This window comes from Schistocerca nitens, chromosome 4, assembly GCF_023898315.1.
Source record: "Schistocerca nitens isolate TAMUIC-IGC-003100 chromosome 4, iqSchNite1.1, whole genome shotgun sequence".
NCBI classification, from domain to species: Eukaryota; Metazoa; Arthropoda; class Insecta; order Orthoptera; family Acrididae; genus Schistocerca; species Schistocerca nitens.
This window is the reverse complement of record NC_064617.1, coordinates 903,877,522-903,905,345: the sequence shown is the minus strand read 5'-3', so window position 1 is coordinate 903,905,345 and position 27,824 is coordinate 903,877,522. Positions and strand designations below refer to the sequence as shown.

The 27,824-nt window shown below is 44.2% G+C and overlaps 1 protein-coding gene across 1 annotated transcript in view; it reads right to left on the bottom strand.

Moving 5' to 3' along the window:
* Nucleotides 1–27,824, bottom strand: part of LOC126253462 (facilitated trehalose transporter Tret1-like) — a 159,803-nt gene that overhangs the window by 33,104 nt on the left and 98,875 nt on the right. The window contains exons 3-4 of the mRNA XM_049954816.1: nt 11,145–11,313; nt 479–754 (exon numbers count right to left, since the gene is read on the bottom strand). Of these exons, the coding sequence (XP_049810773.1) occupies nt 479–754; nt 11,145–11,313 (445 nt within the window). The remainder of the gene's footprint in view (nt 1–478; nt 755–11,144; nt 11,314–27,824) is intronic.

The following is a 27,824-nucleotide window of genomic DNA, read 5'->3' as shown; positions in this document are numbered from 1 at the left end:
GTAGTGCCACGTTGTGTGGCACACCATTCTGCAATTATCCTTAATTTATGAGCAAGAGTGTATATGGAGGATGTCTGAGGGCTTCCCAGGGAAACTTTTGCAACGTCCTCGAAACAACGTGCCAACAAATTGCCGTCCATTTGTTGTCAAGGTAGTTCTATTGTAAATACGTCTAGGATTTCAAATGGTTCAAATGGCTCTGAGCACTATGGGACTTAACTGCTGAGGTCATCAGTCCCCTAGAACTTAGAACTACTTAAACCTAACTAACCTAAGGACATCACACACATCCATGCCTGAGGCAGGATTCGAACCTGCGACCGTAGCGGTCGCGCGGTTCCAGACTGTAGCGCCTAGAACCGCTCGGCCACCCCGGCCGGCCGTCTAGGATTATCACCGTTTGTGTCTTGTGTGTCTAACCGCTACAGGTGCGGTACTATGTGGCTATAAGCAAGCGACAGTGAGAGGGTCGACGCACCTCCATCTTCTGGAGTTCGGCCTTGACACCGGCGGCGGGCCGGCCACGCAGCCGCATCAGCGCCTCCTCGGCGAGGTCGCGGCGGCCACGGGACAGCAGGAACAGCGGCGACTCGGGGGCGGCAGCCAGCATGGCCAGCAGGAAGAGCACGGGCGTCGCCGCCGACACCATGGACAGCTGCGCCGCCGTCGTGAACGGCCCCACGCAGTACTCCACCAGCAGACCGCCCGTGATGAAGCCCTGCATCAGCGAGCCCAGCGTGCCGCGCACCTCGTCCTGCCGAACGGTACAGCTCCACTCAACATGTAGACCCGAGACTTGCCCCTTGACAGTTGGGCCACCATTACTGAGGAACCCATACAGAAATTCATCAGCAGGACACTCGTGATGAAGGCCAGCGTCAGGAAGCCTGTTGTGTCATGCACCTCACCTTGTAGAAAACATCTCCAACGAACAAACAGCGCCAAGAAATCTCTACCAACATCTAATCAACTGTCTTGAAGGGCCACCTTCGATTCACCACCAGGAGGCTGTTCATATTGAAACCCTATATCGGTGAACCCAATGGACTGTGAACCTTGTCCTGTAGGCAGCACAGCTCCACTCATCAAGTTTACTGAAGCTTTGCCCTTCTCTCAGCTGGGCTTCCATCATGAAGAGGTTGAAAGGTCTCTGTTGGATTCCTTTCATGTTAATTTCTTAAAACTGTTGTCATTTACGGCATACATTCCACTTCTAAATTTACTGTGGTGTTTCTGACTATCTGGGAGGAGACTGAGCTGTGGAACGTGTTACTTTTACACATAATCAAGAACGATCTGTCACACTACTACACTTTAAAACACAGTTTATATGTAATTCATGTCACACAGTCTCATACGGAACCTACATCCGTTTTCTTTTATATAGTGTATATGATCAGATACTGTCATCCCCCTTCCCCTCTGTGTGAAAGGATGAATGAGCAAATGTATTTCTAGAATGAGATTTTCACTCTGCAGCGGAGTGTGCGCTGATATGAAACTTCCTGGCAGATTAAAACTGTGTGCCCGACCGAGACTCGAACTCGGGACCTTTGCCTTTCGCGGGCAAGTGCTCTACCAACTGAGCTACCGAAGCACGACTCACGCCCGCTACTCACAGCTTTACTTCTGCCAGTACCTCGTCTCCTACCTTCCAAACTTTACAGAAGCTCTCCTGCGAACCTTGCAGAACTAGCACTCCTGAAAGAAAGGATATTGCGGAGACATGGCTTAGGCACAGCCTGGGGGATGTTTCCAGAATGAGATTTTCACTCTGCTGCGGAGTGTGCGCTGATATGATACTTCCTGGCAGATTAAAACTGTGTGCCCGACCGAGATTCGAACTCCGCAATATCCTTTCTTTCAGGAGTGCTAGTTCTGCAAGGTTCGCAGGAGAGCTTCTGTAAAGTTTGGAAGGTAGGAGACGAGGTACTGGCAGAAGTAAAGCTGTGAGTACCGGGCGTGAGTCGTGCTTCGGTAGCTCAGTTGGTAGAGCACTTGCCCGCGAAAGGCAAAGGTCCCGAGTTCGAGTCTCGGTCGGGCACACAGTTTTAATCTGCCAGGAAGTTTCAAATGTATTTCTAGTTGCATGCTTGATGGTAGCAGACAAGCCTGTCTGCTAGAGAACAGTAGGACCAACGTCGGAACAGGTAGCTACGCTTTCTAAAAGCAAAGAGGTTTCTATTCTTGGTATGGTCCTGTCCATCCCTTGTCATGTTGGTATAGGAAGCTGCCTCTCTGGTCACTTCCGTTTTGTATCTGCAAGCACCCTCGGTAGGGGCCCACGGGCAGTCTGTCCACGGCGAGCGTCTGAAGTGGTAAGATCTCCAGCTAAGCGCGTCTCTGGTAAGTCCGTAGGACAAAGGATTTCATAAGTTCAGCCTAACTGAAAATTTAATCACCTTTATTTCAGGTTTAGATCTAAAATATATAATGTTATCTTAAATTGCAACGCAGTGTAATTCGAGTGTGAAGTTCTGAATATCTTCCAGTAGTTGCTTTGTCATTACTTTGTGAGTAAACCAGGTGTTGATCAGTAACTCTAACTAAGATCATCAATCTTAAATGCGAATGTGCGTGAGATTAAACGTCTCGTCTTGACAATATTATTCAATATAGCAACTTTTCTTTATGTTCAACCCATGTGGGGTGTACTTTGTGACACCAGTACCACGTGCTTATACAATCGTTTGACCCATCAGGTTAATAGTAAGACGATAGTAACCAGTTCGAGGTTTTTCTTTTGTAATTTGTGTTTCGATGTAATTTATTTTAATTATCAAAATTATTGTGGAGTTACACTCTTTGTGTAAACCAAGTCGACCACGTGAAGCATGTAGTGTAATCATCAAAGTAGCCCTCAGCTATTCTTTTCGGGAAGATTTCACAGAGAGTTAGTATGAATTTAGTATACCAGTGTGTGGTAATTTCATGACGGACAGGATTGCGCTACGAATGTAACTTCTTTGGGTGAAAATTGAATCGGTTGGTTGTGGTTAATTTCCTCTTGCATATGTTTCAATGTTCTTCGTGTGTTATTTTATGAATGCAGTGTTGTATGCAGTCTCCCAATCTTGGCTCTATATTTGATGTGTTCCATAAGTTTACCAACTCATATTTTCACAATCCTAAATAAGGCACCAGTTTAGTTATGAATCAAGTTTAATATGCTGAAATTTTAACGGAACAATGATCAAAGTTAAAATAAATGCCCAAATATAAACTGATTTATTTCTTTTTATTTAAATTCTCTTTTTATGTATATATATCACCGGTTGTCTTAAGATGACTATTAAAAGTTTATAATTAATGTTAGTTTGGTTGGCAATTTGGTAAGCTAGACTGGATACCTGGTGAAACAGTTGCTCAGTAATGCATGGATAAGTTCCCCAGATAGCTCACGGCTTTTAACCCGCTTTTATTATCTTGAATATCAGCACCGCTTTCAGAACAAATTAATGCATCAACATTACAAGGTCCCCACAGTAAAGCATTAGGCCACTCATGATGAAGGCCTGCATCAGGAAGCCTACTGTGCCACGTACCTAATCCTGTAGAAAATATCTCCAACTAACAAAGAAATCCAAGAAATCTCTACCAACATCTACTCCACTATCATGAATGGCCACCTTCAATATTCCACCAACAGGCCACCTGTTTTAAAGCACTGTATCAGTGAGCCCAATGCGCTGTGCACTTCGTCCTGCAAGAAATGCAGCTCCACTCATCAAGTGTACTCGAGCTGGGCCACCATCATGTATAGCTCCACACAATAAACCATTAGGTCACACATGATGGAGGCCTGCATGAGGAATCGTAATGTGCCATGCACCTAACCCTGTAGAAAACATCTCCAGCCAACAAAAGACATCCAAGAAATCTGTACCATCTGCTTCATTGTCTAGAAGGACCAGCTTCAATATTCCACTGGTAGGCCAACAGTGTCGAAACCTTGAATTGGCGAGCCCAACAGGCTGCGCACGTCGTCCGGCAGGCAACACAGCTCCACTCATGAAGAGTACTCAACCTCTGCCCCCCTGACAGCTAGACTGCCATCATGAAGAGCCCAATACTTATTGTACTGAAATGCAGGGGGATCTGCAACGAATTGATGCATGGTGCAGAGAATGACAATTGAATGTCAAAGAAGACAACTGTAATGTGCTGCGAATACATAGAAAGAAAGATCTTTTATCATTTACCTGCAATGTAGCAGGTCAGCAACTGGAAGGAGTTAATTCCATAAATTATCTGGGAGTAGTTATTAGGAGTGATTTAAAATGGAATGACCATATAAAATTAATCGTCGGTAAAGCAGACGCCAGACTGAGATTCATTGGAGCAATTCTAAGGAAATGCAGTCCGGAAACAAAGGAAGTAGGTTACAGTACACTTGTTCGCCCACTGCTTGAATACTGCTCACTGGTGTGGGATCCGTACCAGATAGGGTTGATAGAAGAGATAGAGAAGATCCAATGGAGAGCAGCGCGCTTCGTTACAGGATCATTTAGTAATGGCGAAAGCGTTACGGAGATGATAGATAAACTCCAGTGGAAGACTCTGCAAGAGAGACGCTCAGTAGCTCGGTACGGGCTTTTGTTGAAGTTTCGAGAACATACCTTCACCGAGGAGCCAGCCAGTATATTGCTCCCTCAGAGAGATTAGAGCCCACATAGAGGCATGCCGACAATCTTTCTTTCCACGAACAATACGAGACTGGAATAGAAGGGAGAACCGATAGAGGTACTAAAGGTACCCTCCGCCACACACCGTCATGTGGCTTGCGGAGTATGGATGTAGATGTAGATACAGTAAACCATTACGTCATCATACTGAAGGCCACCAGGAAGCCTACTCTGCATGCACCTCACACTGTGGAAAACATCTGCAATCAACAAAGATATCCAAGAAATCACTGCCAACGGGTAATCCACTGGCACGAAAGGCTACCTACATTATTCCACTAGTAGTCTGCCCATGATTAAGCCCTGTGTTAGCGAACACAGTGAGCCAAGCACTATGTCCTGGAGGCAACACAGCTCCATCTAACAAGTAGACCAACGTAAATGATAAATCAGGAACTTGATTACGAATAATACCCTATATCGATACATTCCAAGCAGTAATAAATGTGAGTTTTAAACTCACAGTCCACTATGATTTCTTGCGGCTTCAGCGTAAATTTTAAAAGGAATTATCGGCCATTATTCACCTCACTAATGTCTTGTACACAGATGTGCACCGACAGTGTTCGACAGTGGAATATTGCTGCCTTGTTGTGATGCCTTGAAATAATTTAATGAATAGTGTGGTAAAGTTATATCAAGTAAAACTTGATAATTTTCATTGGATTCAACCCTATCACTAATACATATACTAAAGTTTTTTCTTAGAACTTAGATTCTCACTTACCTGCAGTACACAGATCGAACTTCAATTCAGCGAATAATAGTGAATAAGTTACAGACTCGATATTTTTTTAGATTATTTTAATTTTTCATATTTTATGCTAAGTTCGTTTAATTATAGGTAATTATATATAACAAGATATAAATTATAAACTGGCTTTATAGCGATAGGACAAAGTGAAATAATACACTTTTAATTAATTTATATTGTTATAATTATAATTAATGACTTTTTTGTTTCTTGGTAAGCAACATTTGTGTGGAGACCGATTACAAACGAAACCTATTTTGAAGAACTATGTGATGCAACTTTTGCGCCCAGAGGAGATGACTTCTGTCAATGCCGGTGAATGCAAGCTGGGATAATATCTTACAGATTTCATTCCATCCTGCTTGCAACCAAGCTGCTCTTTAAAAACTAATTTAACATTGAGCGAGTAGACTGATCTAGACTTTCTCTTGTAGTTAATTACTGTATTTAGAAAGATTTTTGGGTTCAATATGAAATTTTGTACATACTGTATGAAAAAGATGGACAGATACGGCTAGAGTTTTTTTAAGCTTATCACTGTAGTACTAATCGTGCTTTCAGTCAATAAGATTAAAAATGGTTGATAATACTGTCAATTTCATAGTGACGTAGGGACTTCGAACTTTTTTTCCAAATTATTTATATTATGATAAAGATAGCAATCAGACGAAAATGGATCATTTCGATAACAGTGATGTTGAATCTAGCGCCAAAGTAGGTCAGTAAGTTACTCATACAAGACAATAATAGACAATTTAACACAGTTGTTCCAAAGAACTTATGTATTAGCACGGACAATGTCTGTAGTACTAAATCTCATAGGTGAGATTTCATATGTACAAATACCTAGCATAAAAATATTGCAGGTAAGCAAGAGGCTTTGTTACACAAGAAAGACCTGATGATTAAAGGAATTTGTTAAACGCAAGACGCATTGCCATCTTCTGAAACACTCATATCGTTTTAAATTACTGAAATTATATTAGTTAATGCTGGTTTGCCTTAGGTTGTACAAAAATTATAATGGATGGACTACTAGGTACAAACAAAACACAAAATGTGCGTGAAAAAGTTCAAGCCGTTGTGTTATTGGGAAATGTTTCAGATTCTAAAGGATAAGTTGCGTAGAGAAATCAGTGAAAAATTAATAAACGCCTCTGAAATCAACTTGGAGGAGCTTAGGACAATCCTCGATTCGACTGATTTGATTCAGACTCGACAGAAAATGGGCAAGACGTGCAGCTCAAGCATAGTAACGATAGTATTTCATCTGGTAACCGTAAATAAAGGCGCTAAGGCAACAGGTGCAGCCTTGGCTACCGAGACAACAACATCAATGTAACGACGGGGTTAAAATTCGGGATGAGCTTTATTGTAACAAATGTAACAATCGGCTCTACGAGCCAATGTAGCTAAATATCTGGTTACAATAATTCTCCATACATGTGCTACTGAAAATGTTATTTTCAGTGGTTTATATAAGATGATAAATGAGAAACGAAAGTACCCACTAAACGTGTCAGCAACTGTTAGATCATGGTAGCTGTAGGCGCCAGATCTAGAAATATGAAGACACAGTCCCGTCTGCCTACACACGTAGGAAACATAGCTACAGAATGCAGGTTCCTAGCAATAGATGACTTAGTGATAGACTTTATTCTGTGCATAGATTTCCTACGTAACAGAGACGCAAGAATCGATCTCAGGTAAACGGTATTTTCTAATAGATGGTGTTAATATGTCCATTTACTTATTACTGTAAGAACTGACAGTCACAATAGCAAGTACTGCCATGGGTTAAAAATAATAATAGTTATTAGTTAGAGTAAACACACAGCTGTGTAGTAACTTCAAACAATTACTTTTCGTGGTATTAAGGAGCGTAGATATTATTTAACCTTCGACCAGCGATTTGATCTGGCTAAGATACCGAAGAAATATTATGATGTTTTTGAAGACGAACCACATATAATATGAGGCTACGAGTGCCGCCTGATATCATCCTACACGAGGCTTAATGTCACTGTTCTTGTTCCATTTCTTTGGCGAAAAGAGCCACAGTTAACAGAAAGATACAATAACTGTTATCTATATTCTGACCTGAAGTTTCTTATCTAACTGTAAATCAGTTACATATTTTCACTTGGCTTACCGATTATAAGTTAACCGCCAGCATCCCTAGCAATACCCTCGCAGTAATATGGCAAAATAGGAGGATGCCACTTCCTTGTATACATCTTTTCCACGACTACAAGGTCCTGATGAAATTGTTCATCAAATTTTTCAGAAACTTCTCCATAATTTTCAGGGAAGAAGTAAAGGTTGGCACGAAGGAAAAATATTTTCAGAGACATGTTGCAGCCGAGCTTTTCATAACATGACAACAGTCCACTCATAGGCTACTTACAATTTTGTTCTCTCCTATTTCTTCAGAAGTCGAAACAAACATTTTTAAAATGTTTCCAGGCAGGCTCTCCACGCTGTGGGCCAATGAAAAATTCTCTTTGGCTTTCGATTCACTCAATCGTGAGAGCTTTCCCTTGAAATGCTTACATGTTCGCTTTCGCGATTCATTTTATTTACAAAATTTTTCCTGGTTTATACACTTAGGTGACAAAGACATGGGATACCTGCTAATATCTTGTCGGACCATCTTTTGACCAGCGTAGTACACCAGTTCGACGTGGTATGGATTCAACAAGTCGTTGGAAGTCCCCTGCAGAAAATATTGTGCAGAAATATTGAGCCACGCTGCCTCTATAGCCGTCCACAATATCGAAAGTGTTGCCAGTGCAGGAATTTGTGCACGAACTGACTTCCCGTTTATGCCTCATAAATATTGCATGGAATTCATGTCGGGCGATCTGGGTTGCCAAATCATTCACTCGAATTGTCCAGAATGTTCTTCAAACCAGTTGTGAACAACTGTCACTCGGTGACATGGCGCATTGTCATCCATAAAAATTCCATTGTTGTTTGGAAACATGAAGTCCACGAATGGCAACAAATGGTCTCCAAGTAGCCAACATAGCCATTTCCAGTCAATGAGCTGTTCAACTTGACCAGAGGACTCAGTCCATTCCTCTTAAGCAAAGCCCACACCATTATGGAGCCACCACCAGCTTGCACAGTTCCTTGTTGGCAACCTGTGTCCATGGCTTTGTGGAGGTCTGTGCCCACTCGAAGCCTACATCAGCTCTTACCAACTGAAACAGGGACTCATCTGTCCAGGTCACGGTTTTCCAGTCATCTAGGGCCCACCCGATATGGCCATGAGCCTAGGAGAAGCGCAGCAGGCGATGTCGTGCTGTGAGCAAAGCCACCCGCGTCGTTCATCTGCTGCCGTAGCCCATTAACGCCAAATTTCGCCGGACTGTCCTAACGGATACGTTCATAGTACGTCCCACATTGATTTCTGCGGTTATTTGACGCAGTGTTGCTAGTCTGTTAGCACTGACAATCCTATTCAAATACCACTGCTGTCGGTCGTTAAGTGAAGGCCATCGGCCACTGCATTGTCATGTTGAGAGGTAATGCCTGAAATGTGATATCCTCGAAACACCATTGACACTGTGGATCTCGGGTTATTGAATTGCCTGACGATTTCCGATATGTTGTGCCCCATGTGTCTTGCTCCGAGTACCATTCCGCACTCAAAGTCTGTCAATCCACGACGTGCGGCCATATTCAGATGGGCAACCTTTTCAAGTGAATCACCTGAGTACAAATGACACTCCGGCAATGCACTGCCCTTTTTCACTTTGTGTACGGATGCTACCACCATCTGTACATGTAGATATCCGTACCCCATGAGTTTTGTCATCTCGTGTATAAAAATCACTTCATAATAACAAGTTAGAATCATTTCTACCCACATACTAACTGAAGTAAGATGATGAGCGGGTGTGAGCTGAGCATTGAACAATATTTTTGTTACATTGTTTCATAATTGACATATGTAGCAATGATACATATGTTAGCAATAAGTTTGCCGGCCGCTGTGGCCGAGCGGTTCTAGGTGCTTCAGCCCATGAGTTTTGTCATCTCGTGTATAAAAATCACTTCATAATAACAAGTTAGAATCATTTCTACCCACATACTAACTGAAGTAAGATGATGAGCGGGTGTGAGCTGAGCATTGAACAATATTTTTGTTACATTGTTTCATAATTGACATATGTAGCAATGATACATATGTTAGCAATAAGTTTGCCGGCCGCTGTGGCCGAGCGGTTCTAGGTGCTTCAGTCCGGAACCACGCTGCTGCTACAGTAGCAGGTTCAAATCCTGCCTCGGGCATGGATGTGTGTGATGTCCTTAGGTTAGTTAGGTTTAAGTAGTTCTAAGTTCTAGCGGACTGACGACCTCAGATGTTAAGTCTCATAGTGCTTAGAACCATTTTTTAGCAATAAGTTTGTACTGTTTTTCTTTGTGAATGAAAAAATTTGCAAAACAAAAGCCACATCTGTTGTGGCAATACCCCTCAGACCAAATTTCACCACCTGTGGCAAGGCAGGCAAGTTAGTTGCCTGTGCAGTCCTGATACTTGGGCTGGAATAGTGATGTAACAGCGTGGTTCGAGATTCCAGTCCGCCACAGTGGCAAGCTAAATTTCCTGAAAATGCGCTGCCTGGGTCCCCTATATGAATGAAGGTAGAGGACGTGTCACAACAAAGTTGAGCAGAGCCACTGTAAACAGTCGTCATTCAGACCCTAGCGGTATGTTGTCTCCGAGTACCACCGACTTCGAGACATACCCCACGCCAGCTGACCACCCCTTGTGCGCACCAATCAGCTTTGTCTATGTCTAGCCACTTCTAGCGGCTGGTCGACTAGCCGCTGCTAGACCTCATGATTTGGGATTTTGAGCTAGAGCCATCAAGAGGGTGCCACGCCCTAGGAGGCTTCGTGTGGTCTCTGGAGGTCTCCAACTGGTGTCGGGGTCTTTGGGGTCTGTGTGCCAGCACACTATGTGCATGACCGACTGCTGGAGCAAGTCAGCCGGCCAGCACATGCATGCCCTCTGCCTGCTGACGCCTGACGTCACGTTCACTTCTATAGGCCAACACCAGCCACTGCAACTCTGCTGAACCAGCGCTCCTACCAGCGTCCGTGCACCACATCGTGCTGTGCTGAGGCAGTCACACTGCTCGGAGGTCAACGCACGCTATCGAGTCGCCGCCATCGATTACTGTACAAGCACCTTACCGAATAAAGAATGTATTTGTTAACTGAGCCCTTCCACGACTGCTGTACTGCTGGTACTCTGCAACCCATCATCCCGTACACACCATCTCGGATTAGTGACGATCATCCTGGAATTAATGGTTCGGCAGTACCGACTCTGTTACAGAGCTAAGTTTCAATTTTCATTGTTATATGCGTTATCAGCAAACCAAAATTGATAAGAATTTGCCAGTTTCATGCAATTTACATATCTGCTGTCGCATAACGTGATCAAATGAGACAAGAGATCACTCGTGTAAAACGAGCTTGACAGTGCGACTTGTGTGGTCAGTATATGATTTCCCGCACAGACAAACGGTCTAGTATATTTCAAGTGCCCGTAGGTGGCATTGTTTTTAGCGGGACGCAGTGGGCGCCGGAGGACGGAAGGTAGGAAATACCAAATCAAATATGTACTGCGTCGTTAACGATTGGAGCAGTGGCCGTGGCCGCTAGAGCGGGTGGCGCTCCTGCCTTACCTGTGCTATCTCGGTGACGTAGACGGGCAGCGCGGTGAAGACGGCGCCCATGGCGGCGCCGGCGATGGCCCTGCCGGCGCACAGGCCGGCCACCGAGGCGTGCTGCGCCGCCCACGCCGTCGCCAGCCACGCCGGCAGGAACGGCAGCCCCGCCACCAGCAGCGCGCGCCTGTGCCGACACAACACGACAGCGCGGCGTCAGCGGGCAAGTGGGCTCTCAATATAGTCCAGTCAGGTGTGTTCTTTAAGGAACAGTCGCTATTATGCAGGTTTGTAATAGGGTCTGAGCTGAAACTTTTTATGGCCGATTACAAGACGCCACAAGTCTTCCAGAATACGAGGGACGTTCATTAACTAATGCAATACTTTTCTTTCTGAAAGCAGGTTGATTTTATTCAGGATTCCAATTCACCTCATTATTCTGCATTCTTTTGGCTACAGAACCCTATTTATGAACATAATGTCTGATCAATGCAGTGGCCTTAACCACCTTGTATTGTATTGTATGTTAACTGGGGACCTACAAACGACGGAGAGGCTCCGTCCCCGCAGTGGTCCACAACCCCACGACGACCACCGCAGTCCACTTCACCCCTCCGCCACCCCACACCGAACCCAGGGTTATTGTGCAGTTCAGCCCCCGGTCGAGCCCCCAGGGAACGTCTCACACCAGACGAGTATAACCCCTATATTTGCGTGGTAGAGTAATAGTGGTGTACGCGTACGTGGAGAACTTGTTTGCGCAGCAATCGCCGACATAGTGTAGCTGAGGCGGAATAAGGGGAACCAGCCCGAATTTGCCGAGGCAGATGGAAAACCGCCTAAAAACCATCCACAGACTGGCCGGTTCACCGGACCTCCACACAAATCCTCCGGGCGGATTCGTGCCAGGGACCAGGTGCTCCTTCCCGCCCGGGAAGCCGTGCGTTAGACCGCACGGCCAACCGGGCGGGCTTAACCACCTTACTGGGACGGCCTGTTGACCGGCACGGTATCATTCTACTCGACGACGCCGGAGCCAACGTCTTTCTGCATCAGTAACCTACTTATCGCCTACGTACTGATTTCTGCGGAGTGCACCCTTCATTGGGCCAAACAGGAAGGTGCGAGATCCGGGCTGAAGATGTTGAGGAAGAACAGTCCAATGAAGTTTTGTGAGCTCCTCTCGGATGCGCAGACTTGTGTGAGTTCTTGCGTTGTCGTGGAGAAGGAGAAATTCATTCGAGAACCGCCAATGAGGGTGTCCGCACGCTCCAACACTGCATAAGTCACAGCTGTGTGCCGCCAGCCGGCACGCAGGACATCGGACAGTTTTCCACTCCTCCTTGTGATGGTGACAGACGCCTCGCCCAACGACTCACCGTGCTTTTGTTCACTGCTAGGTCTCCGTAGAGATTATGGAAGCGTCTATAAATATCATACTCTGGTTTTCCGCCGGAAGAAACTCACTGGCAGCTCCTTGTTTCGAACGCACATCCTGTACAGACGCCATATTGAAGGTTACACAAAGCGCCGCCACCTGTCGGAACTTCATGGAACTATAGGGGATGAAGCAGAAATTTTCCGTGATATCCCACAGCAAATTCCACATTTTTTCAACCGAAATTGGCTGAGAAGAAAATGTGTTGCATTACTTATTGAATACCCCTCGTATTAAAAATGCTCCATACCTTTAGGTTTTGGACCCACCACTATAAACTGCCCTATGGGCGCCCTTGCAGCCAGCCGCGGTTACTGTGCGGCAACAATTGTAGCGCTCAGTCGTGAAACATTACAACACCCGTACAAAGCAAATCTCGCATTCACTCTCTGCTCAAAAGTGTCCGAGTACGGCTGTGTAATGCATAATTGAGCACTATATGTCACGAGAGATAGACCTGCCAGTATAAAAAGAGGGACGGAGTGTTGTGTTCTCAATAGAGAAGCAGAAACAGCAGGATGAGTCGGACAGGACAGCTCAGTGACATAGAACTTGGACTAGTCATAAGATTTCACCCGAGTAACACATCCGTCAGGGACATTGCGACCCTTCTAAAGCTGCCGAAGTAGATTTCTGGTGATGTGATTGTCAAGTGGTAACGTGAAGGTGCAGCCGCAACTAAAGAAAGACCAGGCACACCTCATGTATTGGCGGACAGGAACACTCGAGCATTGCTGATGGTGATTACTAAAAACTGCATGAAATCAGCGGAAGGATTCGCTCGTGAGTTTCAGAGTGCTACCAGCAGTTCAGATAGTACAATAACAGTGTGCAACATTTAAAAAGAATGGGATACAATGGCCGAGCAACTCCTAATAAACCATACATTTCTATAGTCAGTGCCCATGCCGCTCGTTAGTGGATGGCTGGAAACAAGCTATTTGGAGTCATGAATCACGCTATAACCTCTGGCAAAAAGATCAAAGCTTCTGGGTTTGGCGAATTCATGGAGAACCCTACCCGCGAACAGTGACTTACAGAGGAGGTAGTGTTACTGTATCTGGAAGGATATGAGCTTATCTTACACCACAGTGTACTATGTACAGTGGAGGAACATTTTCGAAACGATGGCTGTTCCTATCAGTACCACAGTGCACACTGTAAAATGGGATTGCCTTCCCAGAATTCCAATATAAACCCAATGGAATATCTTTAGGATGAGTTAGAACGTCCACTTCTCTCCAGCAAAACCTCCTCTAGTTTTAGCCCTTGAGGAAGAATGGGCTGCAATTTCTCCACAGGTGTATTCAGATACCTCACTGAAAGCGTCCCAAACGAGTTCAATCCATCATAAAGTCGATGGGTGGAACCAACCCATATTAATGTCCATTAACAGGTGTGTTCAGATAGTGTACAGGGTTATTACAAATGATTGAAGCGATTTCACAGCTCTACAATAACTTTTTATTTGAGATATTTTCACAATGCTTTGCACACACATGCAAAAACTCAAAGAGTTTTTTTAAGCATTCACAAATGTTCCATATGCGCCCCTTTAGTGATTCGGCAGACATCAAGCCGATAATCAAATTCCTCCCACACTCGGCGCAGCATGTCCCCATCAATGAGTTCGAAAGCATCGTTGATGCGAGCTCGCAGTTCTGGCACGTTTCTTGGTAGAGGAGGTTTTAACACTGAATCTTTCACATAACCCCACAGAAAGAAATCGCATGGGGTTAAGTCGGGAGAGCGTGGAGGCCATGACATGAATTGCTGATCGTGATCTCCACCACGACCGATCCATCGGTTTTCCAATCTCCTGTTTAAGAAATGCCGAACATCATGATGGAAGTGCAGTGGAGCACCATCCTGTTGAAAGATGAAGTCGGCGCTGTCGGTCTCCAGTTGTGGCATGAGCCAATTTTCCAGCATGTCCAGATACACGTGTCCTGTAACGTTTTTTTCGCAGAAGAAAAAGGTGCCGTAAACTTTAAACCTTGAGATTGCACAAAACACGTTAACTTTTGGTGAATTGTGAATTTGCTGCACGAATGCGTGAGGATTCTCTACCGCCCAGATTCGCACATTGTGTCTGTTCACTTCACCATTAAAAAAAAATGTTGCTTCATCACTGAAAATAAGTTTCGCACTGAACGCATCCTCTTCCATGAACTGTTGCAACCGCGCCGAAAATTCAAAGCGTTTGACTTTGTCATCGGGTGTCAGGGCTTGTAGCAATTGTAAACGGTAAGGCTTCTGCTTTAGCCTTTTCCGTAAGATTTTCCAAACCGTCGGCTGTGGTACGTTTAGCTCCCTGCTTGCTTTATTCGTCGACTTCCGCGGGCTACGCGTGAAACTTGCCCGCACGCGTTCAACCGTTTCTTCGCTCACTGCAGGCCGACCAGTTGATTTCCCCTTACAGAGGGATCCAGAAGCTTTAAACTGCGCATACCATCGCCGAATGGAGTTAGCAGTTGGTGGATCTTTGTTGAACTTCGTCCTGAAGTGTCGTTGCACTGTTATGACTGACTGATGTGAGTGCATTTCAAGCACGATATACGCTTTCTCGGCTCCTGTCGCCATTTTGTCTCACTGCGCTCTCGAGCGCTCTGGCGGCAGAAACCTGAAGTGCGGCTTCAGCCGAACAAAACTTTATGAGTTTTTCTACGTATCTGTAGTGTGTCGTGACCATATGTCAATGAATGGAGCTACAGTGAATTTATGAAATCGCTTCAATCATTTGTAATAGCCCTGTAGGTTATGACTAATCCAAGACAAGTGACATAATAGATAAATGTAAATACTGAAAGATCGTAGGTATACGATAAAATTATTGAAACTGAGTACTGTTGTGACGCTTTTTGCTTGTCCCATATTACCCGCCCGTTACTAAGTGGCTGCTTTTGTTAGCCTCACGCTTGAAAGGATAGTTATTTAGTGACTCTTCTGCAGGACCTACTGAGGCAGTGGCGCAAAAACTGACCGAGCTAAAAAAGAAACGAGAAAGAAAGACTCTCAGAGAATTAACTTGATGTCTGCTAGAATCCTTTCTCTGGACCAGATCGCGACCGTGAGAGCACGCTGTTGTCACAGTATCGCCGCACGGTTAAAGACGCCATGTCAAGAATGGCACGGGCCCTCCCGCCGAAGGTTCAAGTCCTCCACGGGCACGGGTGTGTGTGTTGTCCTTAGCCGAAGTTAGTTTGAGTAGTGTGTAAGTCAAGGGACCGATGCCCTCAACAGTTCGATCCCTTAGGAATTCGCACACATTTTTGTCGCAGTATCGCTTCTACAATGTCATTTCGTCCAAGTAGCCGTTAACAAGGTTTACGTGGCAACAGTCCGCTTGGTCCACACTACTGCGACCTACACAGCATGTTCTTGTTCAACAACTGGGTTCTTGCTGCTTGTTAGTTACAGTGTTCTAGCAGCTGCTGAAGCAAATGGTATCTGAACAAAGGCTTCCGATTTCTGCCGACTCAGAACTAGAGCGAGCACGACGGTGCAGCAAACAAGCAAGAAAAAGGAATGTGAAGGGGATACGTAATTTAGTTACACCTTCAGCCAGTTGCTGCTTCCAAGTATCGATTGGTATATTCTGCTACGTAAATAAAGAATTCAAGAAAATGCTTTCTGTCGCTGATTGCTATGTTACGGGAGTTGTTAGTCGCTGCATCTACTCTGTTGATCTAAGTTGAACGCTGGGGTAAATAAAAGTGTACTCTGTCGTTGGTCATCGGCTACGTTTCTCGAGTATCTGGTGTCATAAGGCCACTGGAAGTGGGCCTTACATAAGTATTAGGTAAGGTATTTTGTTGTTACTGTAGTATACAGCTTTTTATCTTGAAAAATGTGCACCTAATTCTGGTTTTTTTTTTCGCGTAGTATTCGAGAGTGTAATAATAGAGAATTAGTGTGAAGGTGGTACGATCAATACTCTGCCAGGGAATTAAGTGTTATTTGCAGAACAGCCATGTAGATATAGACGCTCGTTATAGCAGATATTGGTACAGTGGAGCTAGTTAACGAAATAACTGTGGTCAATATCCAGATGCAAGAGGTGATCAAGACCATAGACAAGGCTTCTAATTTGGATATTTTGAAGTTTCTTTAAAACATGTTTATTCAAACAACGATGTAGCTATGAGAATGTCTCTGACAATGCCAATGACTGCAGCATCTTGTGAATTCTGTTTCAGCTGATTCAAGATTTAAAAAAAAAAAAAAATTGTTAAGGTCGAGTAGGCGCTTCAGTCTGGAACCGCGTGACCGCTACGGTAGCAGGTTCGAATCCTGCCTCGGGCATGAATGCGTGTGATGTCCTTAGGTTAGTTAGGTTTAAGTAGTTCTAAGTTCTAGGGAACTGATGACCATAGATGTTAAGTCCCATAGTGCTCAGAGCCATTTGAGCCAAGGTCGAGTAAAGGTGAAAGCAGATCGTCAAATTCAGATGTCTTGTCGATAGAATACTACACAGCTACTAAACTTGACTTCAGTGACATAATCAATGAGTTTGCTTCGTCCAAAGGAAGGACATTCAAAGTAAAGTTGAAGTAATAACAATTCCTCGTTAATAATTGACGTATTAATAATAATTCATAAAGAGCGAATGCAAGCGGTTCTTTGTTATACACTGTACTAAAACCAGTACATAGAGGCTGCCATACATAGATTTTGTTGTACTTTCAATTTTTCAGAAAGTTCATAATTTATCTACTACAATGGCACATTTAATTTGTTGTGTACAACAGTTTTCATCAATTATTTAACTAACATTTCACACCAATATTTCGTTTTTATTAAACCTACTCACAAAATAAATTATAAAATTTGCTACATCTGCCTACAAAAACCGCGGAAAGGAATTAGTTTTACTGAGGGAGGAGAAGGCCACCGCCAGGGAGGCGGGGTCATCTCTGTAATCAGAACAGTTCTGACCTTCCGTCCTAGCGATAGTTTTTAATTGCCGTTCGGCTCCATGATGCTCAAGCGTTTTATCAGCTGTCAACTTTAGAAAATTAGAAATATACCAAGAAAGAAACGGCTAGCAGTGAACCACTTAAATTAAGACAAGGAAATTCAGTACTTCCGCGGCCAACGTGAATTTAAATAATATTCTTTTTAGAATGAGGCCTCATTATTTTAAAACCGAAGGCAACAATATAAACCGACCTTCGGTGTTCTCTGAGGTGATTCTCTTGTAGTTGCTCTGAAGACGATCGCTGCAAATACGGTCGCAACATTTATTGTTATGGTTGTCTTCTTTTTTAAAATATTGCGGCCTAAAACCCAAAAGGATTTTATTCTAAATGAGTTATTATTTAACATATCGCGGTTCGGATTCACAGTCACGTTGAATTATTTTAAAGGATATCATATTCGCCACTGACTGTAGAAATTATCGATTTCACTATTGCAATTTCGGTCTTAAGGCCATTATAAAGTGGTCGATGTACGAAGCTTTGGGCTCGTTTAGTCTTGCTGTATTCTCCTAGTTAAAATGTTCAGTTCGGACAATAACATGTACACGTGTCGGATGTTCTGAAGCAAAACTACCACTTGATAATGGCCTGAAAGCCGAAATTGCAATTGTGAAATAAAGAATTTCTACAGTCAACGGCGAATATGATGTCCTCAAAAATCATTACTATTAGTATTTTCATTTAAAATCATAGCCCCGCATATCTCAGAGCATTAGGCCTGGGTGTGAGATTAATTACGCATTAATTATACCATGTGCAACCCGACTTGCAAACTTAACAATTGTTCTTCAAGAAGTTGAGTGAAAAGTTGTATCACTTCTGGAGAAAGCGCAGTTTATCCCTCTTAGTGCTGGGATTCTCTCTTGGCGTTGGTGAGGACTGATCCTCAGTGCTGTGGCCTTCCTCACCAGACATTACGGCGCCTAGAGTATCAGCAACCAAACTGACAGCCTGCAGTCGCGGGATACCCGCCTCGCAGGCACACCGAAGCACTACACAACCGACAGGCAATATTGATGAACGGCCACAGCAACAACACCACCACAGCAAAGATATCAGCGGCTACCAGGGGCCACTACCGGCCCACATAAACATAAGGAAGAGGTCGCTACAGATCCCGGAACTATTTTCACACGTCAAACCTCGTGATGGAAAATATTTCCGAGGTACTCATCCGCCGAAGCGCTATAAAGGCCGGCGCTCGGCCGCACATCGGCAGTTCATCGACCGCCAGCAGACTCGGATAGCTGCCAGCCCGGCTTGGATCTTCTCGCTGATCTCTGGATTAGGCTTGGAATGTCGGAGAAGTCTCTGGCGGAGACTAGTAGGAAATTATTTCAGTTGCTTTATATCTTTTTCTGGTATATAGTTATGACTCGAAGACGGGTCACTGTTTTGTGTTGGTGTTATACTTGGAGAAGTTTTTTGGTTAATTGAACAGTCTAATAAATTGTTTTCGGACTTTGATCGTTAGTTTCTTCTGCTTACGCAGACATGGCACTCAGTGCCGTAAATGTGTCGTACAAGAGTTGTTCCCAGTTCACTGTCTTAATGCAAAGACGTCGTCTAGTCAGTCTATGAAAGTCTGAAGAATCCACAGTTAATTAGCCAACGGAAACACTAATGGGTCAAGACGTATACAGATATCCTCGACCTCTATGCGGCGAAAACTTCAGTACAGCAATGATGAATGAAATGTCTTATGAACACAGTACTGTTGTGTGTATCCTGGTTCATAGGCATTAGTCAGTTCTCTAATACTGATCGGAAATAATATTCTTCCCTGCAACTGATGAGAAACTGAAGTTTCTTACCTTTTCACAGATACTGGAAACTCTCGTTTGTTCCCGTAGTTCATTAGATTTTACCTGGTTGTGTAGAAAACCGCCTTGGGCATTTTTCATCAGGCGTCATATAGCCTGTGCTGTATGGAGTATCATTTCAGTCATCACAAAATTGCGTGGGTCTACCTATGGCAGGGGAAATAGTGGGCTGAGGTTCAATTGCACACAACAGAATGTGTTGTTCTGCTATGTGCTCACACTAAAAGCAGTTATTGTGAGCGACGAAAGCAGCCAATGCTACGACGTGGGTGCCATAAGTTGTGTGGTTCTGCAAGTACCGAGAGGAGGAATGTTGTTACTGGTGGACGATCAATTAATGTTTGCCTTCTAAAACTTTATGGTTATCTTGCTAAAGGCAGTGTATAGCGTAACGGTATGATATAATATGTGAATTACCTCTTCTTTTATTGTGTAGTAAACCTGTAACTTTACTTTTCCAAGCCGGTAGGGCCAAATTGTTGGAAGAGTAACTATTCGATGGGCAAATCCGGAAAGTAATTTCACATGCATTCACTGTGGTGCGAGATACCACTGGAATCATTGATACTGATGTGGTTTGAAGCATGTGGGACCTAAGATACTCACTATGTTAGCAGATTTAAAAGATGGAGCATATTTTCCCCGAATCAGAATGCACTGTGGTATTTGGGAAAATTTTCAGTACACGATGGATACTTCGCTGAGGTTCCGGGGCTAATTCTTAATTCAGTTAGTATTCATCGGTTTTCCCATTATGCCACAGATACTTTACTGGTGAATTAGTTGGCAAAATTAGGTTTCTAGAGGTTTTGCTAGGTGATAACACTGAGTATAGGGTGGTTTTTAGCTATAGAGGACTAAGCCAACTACAATGGGCAAGAAACTAGCCAATCGTGCTGCAGTCACAGTGCTGGTTGGATGAAGGGCTTCAAATTTTCAAGTTACTATGGGAGTTGCTCTTGACTCAGGAAATAGGGGATACGGCCTTGGATGGCGTGACGGGAAGAAGGCGGATATGGTGGGACCGTGGGGCTGAGTGTTACTGGCAGTTTCCAACAATCCTAAACGGACATAATCTTCTCAGACGTGAGTTTTCGGAGTCAGGTTCGTTGGAGCGATAGCTGTTCTGCAGTTGCGGATTACAAAGTAGAGTATTCCGTGATTTAGCGGATGTTAAGATACCGCTGAAGCCTTATAGTAGATAGGGCAGCTAATGGGTGGAGGAGCTGTCATCAAAGAAACGCTCATAAAGGGATTCGTTATATACATATACATAAGAGGGTTGGCACTTTAATAGCTCGTACAAAGTTTTACTGACCTTCAGAGTCGTCGCCAGCATTTTGTATAACCCGTTGCCAGCGATGTGGAAGTCGTAGGATGCTCTTAGCAGTGCCAGTTGTGTTGACAGTTAAAGCGGCGCGGCCTATTGCCCGACTAATTAGTAGCAGTTCCGAAGCGAATGCCGTGAAGTGTTTCCTTCAGTTTAGAAATCGAGTTCAACTCACAAGAGCGTAAGTGAAAGGAGTTCAGTAGATGGTACAGCACTTAGCAGCCCCATCAGTCAAACAAATCAGTAACAGCTTGCACTGTAAGTGCTTGAGCATTGTCCTGCAAAATGATGGCCAGGTCACGCACAAAGTGTCATCACTTCTGTCTCTGTGCTGCACATTTTTGGAACACAACCTACAACCAGCTTAGAGACAGAAGTGATGACACTTTCTGCAGGACCTGACCATCATTTTGCAGGACAATGCTCAAGCACGTACAGTGCAAGCTGTTACTGATTTGTTTGACTGATGGGGCTGCTAAGTGCTATACCACCTACTGCACTCCCCTGGCCGCGCGGGATTAGCCGAGCGTTCTGGGGCGCTGCAAACATGGACTATGCGACTGGTCTCGGCGGAGGTTCGAGTCTTCCCTCGGGCATGGGTGTGTGTGTGTTTGTCCTAAGGATAATTTAGGTTAAGTAGTGTGTAAGCTTAGGGAATGATGGCCTTAGCAGTTAAGTCCCATAAGATTTCACGCACATTTGAACATTTTTTTTCTCGATTTCCAAACTGAACGAAACACTTCACAGCATTTGTTCCAGGACTGCTTCAAATTAGTCGGCGAATAGACCGCGCCGGTCGAACTGTCAACACAACTGGCACTGCTAAGAGTATCCTACGACTTCGACATCACTGGCAGCGGGTTGTACAAAATGCTGGTGAATACTTTCAAGGTCAGTAAAACTTTGAAACACATATCTACTTTGTACGAGCTGTAAATAAATAGTTGCCACTATTAAAGTTCCAACCCTATATATGAGAGAGAGTTCAAAAAAATTAATGGGTGACAGAATAGTGTGCTGGACAACAGTACTACTATTATTAATACATCAGTATTCACTTCATTTACAGGCTGATAATTCTAGCTGTTACGAGTAGTACGTTTTTAGGTTGGCTAGTACCTTCAAGTACATATGGCACGAGCAAGCCACTAATCCTTGTTTTCCACTGGGAGCAGGTTAAGTGTTGAAGTTTGACATGTGGACGCAAAACGGTTAGTCTACACTAATATGTATAGTTCACACAGTGGTGCAGTTCCGAGTGTGTAGAAAAGTCAGGTAGTAAATTATGTGACGTGTCTGCGGGAATTCTGTTAGATACAGAGAGGAAATACGAACACAATGATGTGTGTACATACTAAGGACCACATTTAAAAATATCTGCTCTTATAGCCGTTACACCCTGCATGTATACTGTATAGCCGGCCGTGGTGGCCAAGCGGTTCTAGGCGCTCAGTCCGGAACCGCGCGACTGCTACGGTCGCAGGTTCGAATCCTGCCTCGGGCATGGATGTGTGTGATGTCCTTAGGTTAGTTAGGTTTAAGTAGTTCTAAGTTCTAGGGGACTGATGACCACAGAAGTTAAAAGTCCCATAGTGCTCAGAGCCATTTCAACCATTTGTGTTGCGAATGGAGTCTGTAGTGAAGACGTAATAAATCAGAATATCATGCCTTATACTGAAGTTAGACTGCATGGACCGCGAAAATGTAGTAAGCGAAAAATTTTTTCCCATTCATTATCTTATGAAGAGTGTCGGCGGGAAAAAGTTTTGTAAAGGGTTGAAATTATGTGTAAAGTTTGTTGGCAGTCGTTAAGTGCTGTCATTCTCAAATACTGACTGCGCGCCATCAGTTACGCTGCCTCAAGACAAACAGCTTCTACCGAAATATATTCCTTATTCTTTTAAATTTGTACCGGAAGTTTATACGTCTTAATGAGTAGATTTTGAAAGCATCTTAAATTTTTAAATTCTATAATAACTACGAGGAATATTGAAAATCATATTCTTGTTGCCACTGAAAGTCTTTACATAGGCAAACTGAAACTGGTAGATGTCGGAAACTCAATTAGGCTGTTCGCCGATGATTGTGTGGTATATACAGGGTGTTTTTGTAAGAGCATGCAAAAATGTAACAGGAGATAGAGAATTTTCCACTGGAGAATTTGAGCTAGGGAAACTGGGGTCGGAGAAGTCAGCTTAACAAGATATGGAAGTAAATATGTTGACCGCTTTGTCTAGCATTACTGTTTTGTAGCTCAGTTTCAACTAACATGCGTACACGTTAACACGTACTGTGCTGTTTATTTACATGTCCTTCTTTCCTTGCAAGAAATAAAGTATGTACAAGACTGATTATCGTGCGGTAGCGTTCTCGCTTCCCACGCTCGGGTTCCCGGGTTCGATTCCCGGCGGGGTCAGGGATTTTCTCTGCCTCGTGATGGCTGGGTGTTGTGTGCTGTCCTTAGGTTAGTTAGGTTTAAGTAGTTCTAAGTTCTAGGGGACTGATGACCATAGATGTTTAGTCCCATAGTGCTCAGAGCCAAGACTGATTACTAGGAAGTCAAGATGCAGTTTTTGTTTACTTTTCTCGTCCATAAGGTGGCTCTGCTGTATTTACATTGTCCCATGATAGAACGTGCTATGAATCAACGACAGCCCCAGCCATTCCTCGGTGTTGTTCAGAGACGTACAGTACAATACGATGGAGCAGTGCCGGTACAGTTTCGCAGAACTCACTGACATGAATCTTGTGTATGGGGAAGTACGTTGATATGGCCTCGCTTCTGAAAGGCTGTACAGGGAACTATTTCCTAAGAGGCATCAACCGTCACGACGTGTGTTTACACACCTCGATTGACGACTGCAGGAGACTGGTTCACCGGAAAGAAGAAACGGCGGACCTGGCAATATGAGAACCACACCAGGGATATTTGTCAGGGTGCGTCAGAATCTTGTTCGTCGATGTCAGACTTGCACTGAGGTTGATTTCCGTCAGTTTCAGCACATTTTGCAAGACACAGAACAAATGGTACTTTCATTATGTCAGTTACGGTATTTGCAGTTAACTGTTAACTAACGTAAATATAAAACTGAACAGTAATGTTATTTTATTTCTATTATCTACTTAAGCTGGCTTCTCCAACCCAGGTTCTCCACCCGTCACTGTTCAGTGGAGCATTCTCTATGTCCTGTTACATTTTTGCACGCTCTTACGGAAACACTCTGTAGAGACGACGGAACACTATAAAACTGTAGTAACGTGCAAGAAGACATGCGAAGTGTGGTGTCACCGCAAGGCACCTCACTTACTAGGCTGTAGGCTTGAAATCGGCCGCTGTCCATCAGTACACATCGGACCCGCGAGTCGCCAATGTCGACGCTAGCAGACCGAGCGCCGCCACTCGGCCGGTCTTACGAGACAAGCTAGCGCACTGGCCAGTTCTACAGCCGACACGAATAGGAATGGTTCACTCGTTATAGCTTCAGAGATCTCATTTGCAGAGATGCTAGTTACCATAGCCTTCAGCTAAGTCAGTAGCTACGACCTAGTCAGGCGCCACGTACAGTTCATGCATTAAGAATTGATCTATGTGTGAAGCAATCAGAATTGTAAAGAAGTATTCCCAGTTAAGTCTATAACTGCACTTGTAAATATTATTGCACAAAGTCAAGATCGACGTTCTACATCTACATCTACATTCATACTCGGCAAGCCACCCAACGGTGTGTGGCGGAGAGCACTTTACGTGCCACTGTCATTACCTCCCTTTTCTGTTCCAGTCGCGTATGGTTCGCGGGAAGAACGACTGTCTGAAAGCCTCCGTGCGCGCTCTAATCTCTCTAAATTTTACATTCGTGATCTCCTCGGGAGGTATAAGTAGGGGGGGGGGGGCAATATATTCGATACCTCATCCAGAAACGCACCCTCTCGAAACCTGGCGAGCAAGCTACAGCGCGATGCAGAGCACCTCTCCTGCAGAGTCTTCCACTTGAGTTTGCTAAACATCTCCGTAATGCTATCACGTTTACCAAATAACCCTGTTACGAAACGCGCCGCTCTTCTTTGGATCTTCTCTATCTCCTCCGTCAACCCGACCTGGTACGATTCCCACACTGATGAGCAATACTCAAGTATAGGTCGAACGAGTGTTTTGTAAGCCACCTCCTTTGTTGATGGACTACATTTTCTAAGGACTCTCCCAATGAATCTCAACCTGGTAGCCGCCTTACCAACAACTAATTTTATATGATCATTCCACTTCCAATCGTTCCGCACGCTGATGCTGAATTAAAGCTAAGTATTTAATTGTATTCCTGTTTACTAACTTTCTAATCACCTAAGATATTCCAGATACATCCCGTCAAGTATAGTTCATTGATCCTCACGTCAGTCTACGTGATGAACGCGTGCAATTAATGGCCACACCTCGTGATCAAACTAAGAGTCAAATTGAGTGACTCAGCCGGGTCACCCCTTTTTCCATGGGGCTCAGAGTTCCGCCTCATACAAACCACGAAGAAGCCTAGTGCAGCGACTGGCGGTTGATCGTCAACATACGCTAAATTAATGCAATTGACTGTGCATAAATAGACGGAAAGATCTATTATTGTTCGAGTACACGTTTGCTGAACTATAGCTGGAAACTGTCACAGTCTTGAAATATGTGGGAGTATGGGTAACGAGCACTGTAAAGTGGGACGACCACGTAAAAGTGATCTTAACACTATAACTCTAAAGGGCGGAAATGTTACATTGTTACTAAACAATTGTAAAGTTTACTACTCCACATTTTATTGAAAGTAAGTCATGATTTACAGTTTGTGCATTAGTTAATTAAAATTACAGGGTGTTCAGTGGTGTGTCACATGCAAAATGAGTACAAAATGTCGTGTTTTACACCCTATATTGACATTACCATATTGGCGGGAACCGCAAATTCGAACCGACTAAAATCGTAAATTTTACTTGGGTTTAGTAATCCAGGGCTAAAAAAAGGCAGGTGCTGGATTTAAATCCACTGCAAGAAGTCTGAGGTAACGTAGACCACCCACGACGATGATAACGTGCAAAACACTCGTCAGACTGATGCATTGTTCTGCGAAGTCTGGTTCTATTGCCAGGTAGGAGTGATGGAGGAAGTCTAAAATATTCAAAGAAGAGTTTCTGGTAACAGACTGTCGGGCTTGCAGGTGTGGTGGTGAAGCGAGAGCCTGGGGACCGTGAGGTCGCGGGATCGAATCCCGCTCAGACAGCGCATTTTTCAGTCTGCCTTTACGCTAGCTAGCCTTTCCCTCTCAGTGATGTGAAAACATGCCAGGATTGACACGTGGTTCGGATTCCACGTTACCCCGTAGGTCCCCTTTCCCTGGTAGAATAACAGGGATTGGTTAAGAAGAAAGAACCTTACTTTGATAAGGAACTGTAGCGACACAAATGAAAACAGTATGTTACAGTTGAAACTACACTCGCCCAGTAGCACTACACACCCTGATGAAGGCCACTTACAGTTGTCGGCCAAACTTCAGTATTTTGCAAAATGACACTGTATACAGCCCTGAAGAATTTTACAGAAACTGACTCAGAGCGCGAAAGTTGGCCCAAACGACTTCGCGGAAACCCGCAGCAAGTGAGTAAACTCAGACGTAATAGGAAGACAGTAACGGTTGTCTCGTTTGACAGGAAGAACGCTGTAAATGTCACCTCAGACAAAGTGCAGACAGCGTGGTGCGGTGTTTGTCGGCGACGCAGGCTGCACGCCAAGCCACATCTGAGCGTAAGGCTACGCTGCTCAAACGGGTTCACCAGCTCTGCCTACTCGCCCGTCACCTTGACGCGCGAGTACCGTTGTCTGCCGCGCTGCAGATGCGTTCCGCATTGGCCTCCGTGGCTCGCTTGTGATCGTAATTTGTGTGTGGTACACTCTATTAGTACCGGTACTCAGGTTCTTTGAAAGCGATATCCCGAAAGCCGAGCGTTGGCGTTATAGCGTCTCGACCATTTCCAGATGCCATTCAGTACCACACTAACATTTTCTTAGGGGAATACAGGACGTCCGTGTTGGAAGGAGTATTGAATTTCGGATTTGGTTGAAAATTTCCCGATAGTTGGAAACGGCTGTTTAATACCCTACTTGTACAACTTCAGCGTCATCATTAGCTATCCATCATTTACTGCTGAATAAAGGGCGCCTCTAGATTTGTCGTTTCGTTACGGTTTTGAAAGTATGCGTTAATGGTGCCCTGCAGTTTATACAGCAGGATTCTGCTACGACAAGTCTCCCAGATACACCCAGAGCGTGTAAAGATACGGAGGTGAGGTTGTCGCAAAAAACAAATTTCTTGTCTATTTGTCTGTTCGGTACAAATTTTGCTGTTGACTTCAAACTAACTTCCCGATGAGCTAGAGACTTGAAATGGTCAACATAGCTCAGAACTGGATGACTCGCTTTCTTGTCTGATGTGTGGCGGGGGGTACTACGTGCCTACCAGTACCGTTTCCCCCTTTTCCTGTTCCACTCGAGAATACTTCGCGGGAAGAACGATTGCTGCTAAGCCTGTGAGCTCGGATCTCTCTAATTTTTACCTTGGCGGTCTTTTCGCGATCCAAAACACATTTCACATTACTTGAGCGACCAACGTGAAAAATTCATCTCCAGGACGGAAAATTGTGAGCATCATTGCACAAAGTTAAAGACTATTGTACAATACGCCTTACACAGATCTGTGCTGAGCGAAGCTGGACGGATGGGAAAGATCCATGTGGTTCGACAGGAATGGTAGAAAGATGCTGCGAAAAGAGAACTTCACTGCAAATTTAACCGTAGTCAGAATCCAAAGACAACACCTGAGCGAAGCCAAAATCACTGTAATAAGAATATCTGAAGCGTGAACTAGAAAAAAAGTAAAATTCTGTCTATCGACGTGACAAATTCATAAGAAATAATGGTCTTATGTGGAATCTGTAGATGGGTCGATGGCATCTGTACAGACGATCTCCGTAACGATATCGAAACGGAGGCCGCCACAGGAAAGAACGAAATACTAAACGCCTTTTTCCAAAACTGTTTCACTGAGGAGGATCGTACTGTAGTTCGATTGGGGAGCGAAGCGTTCCTAGAGACTGAAA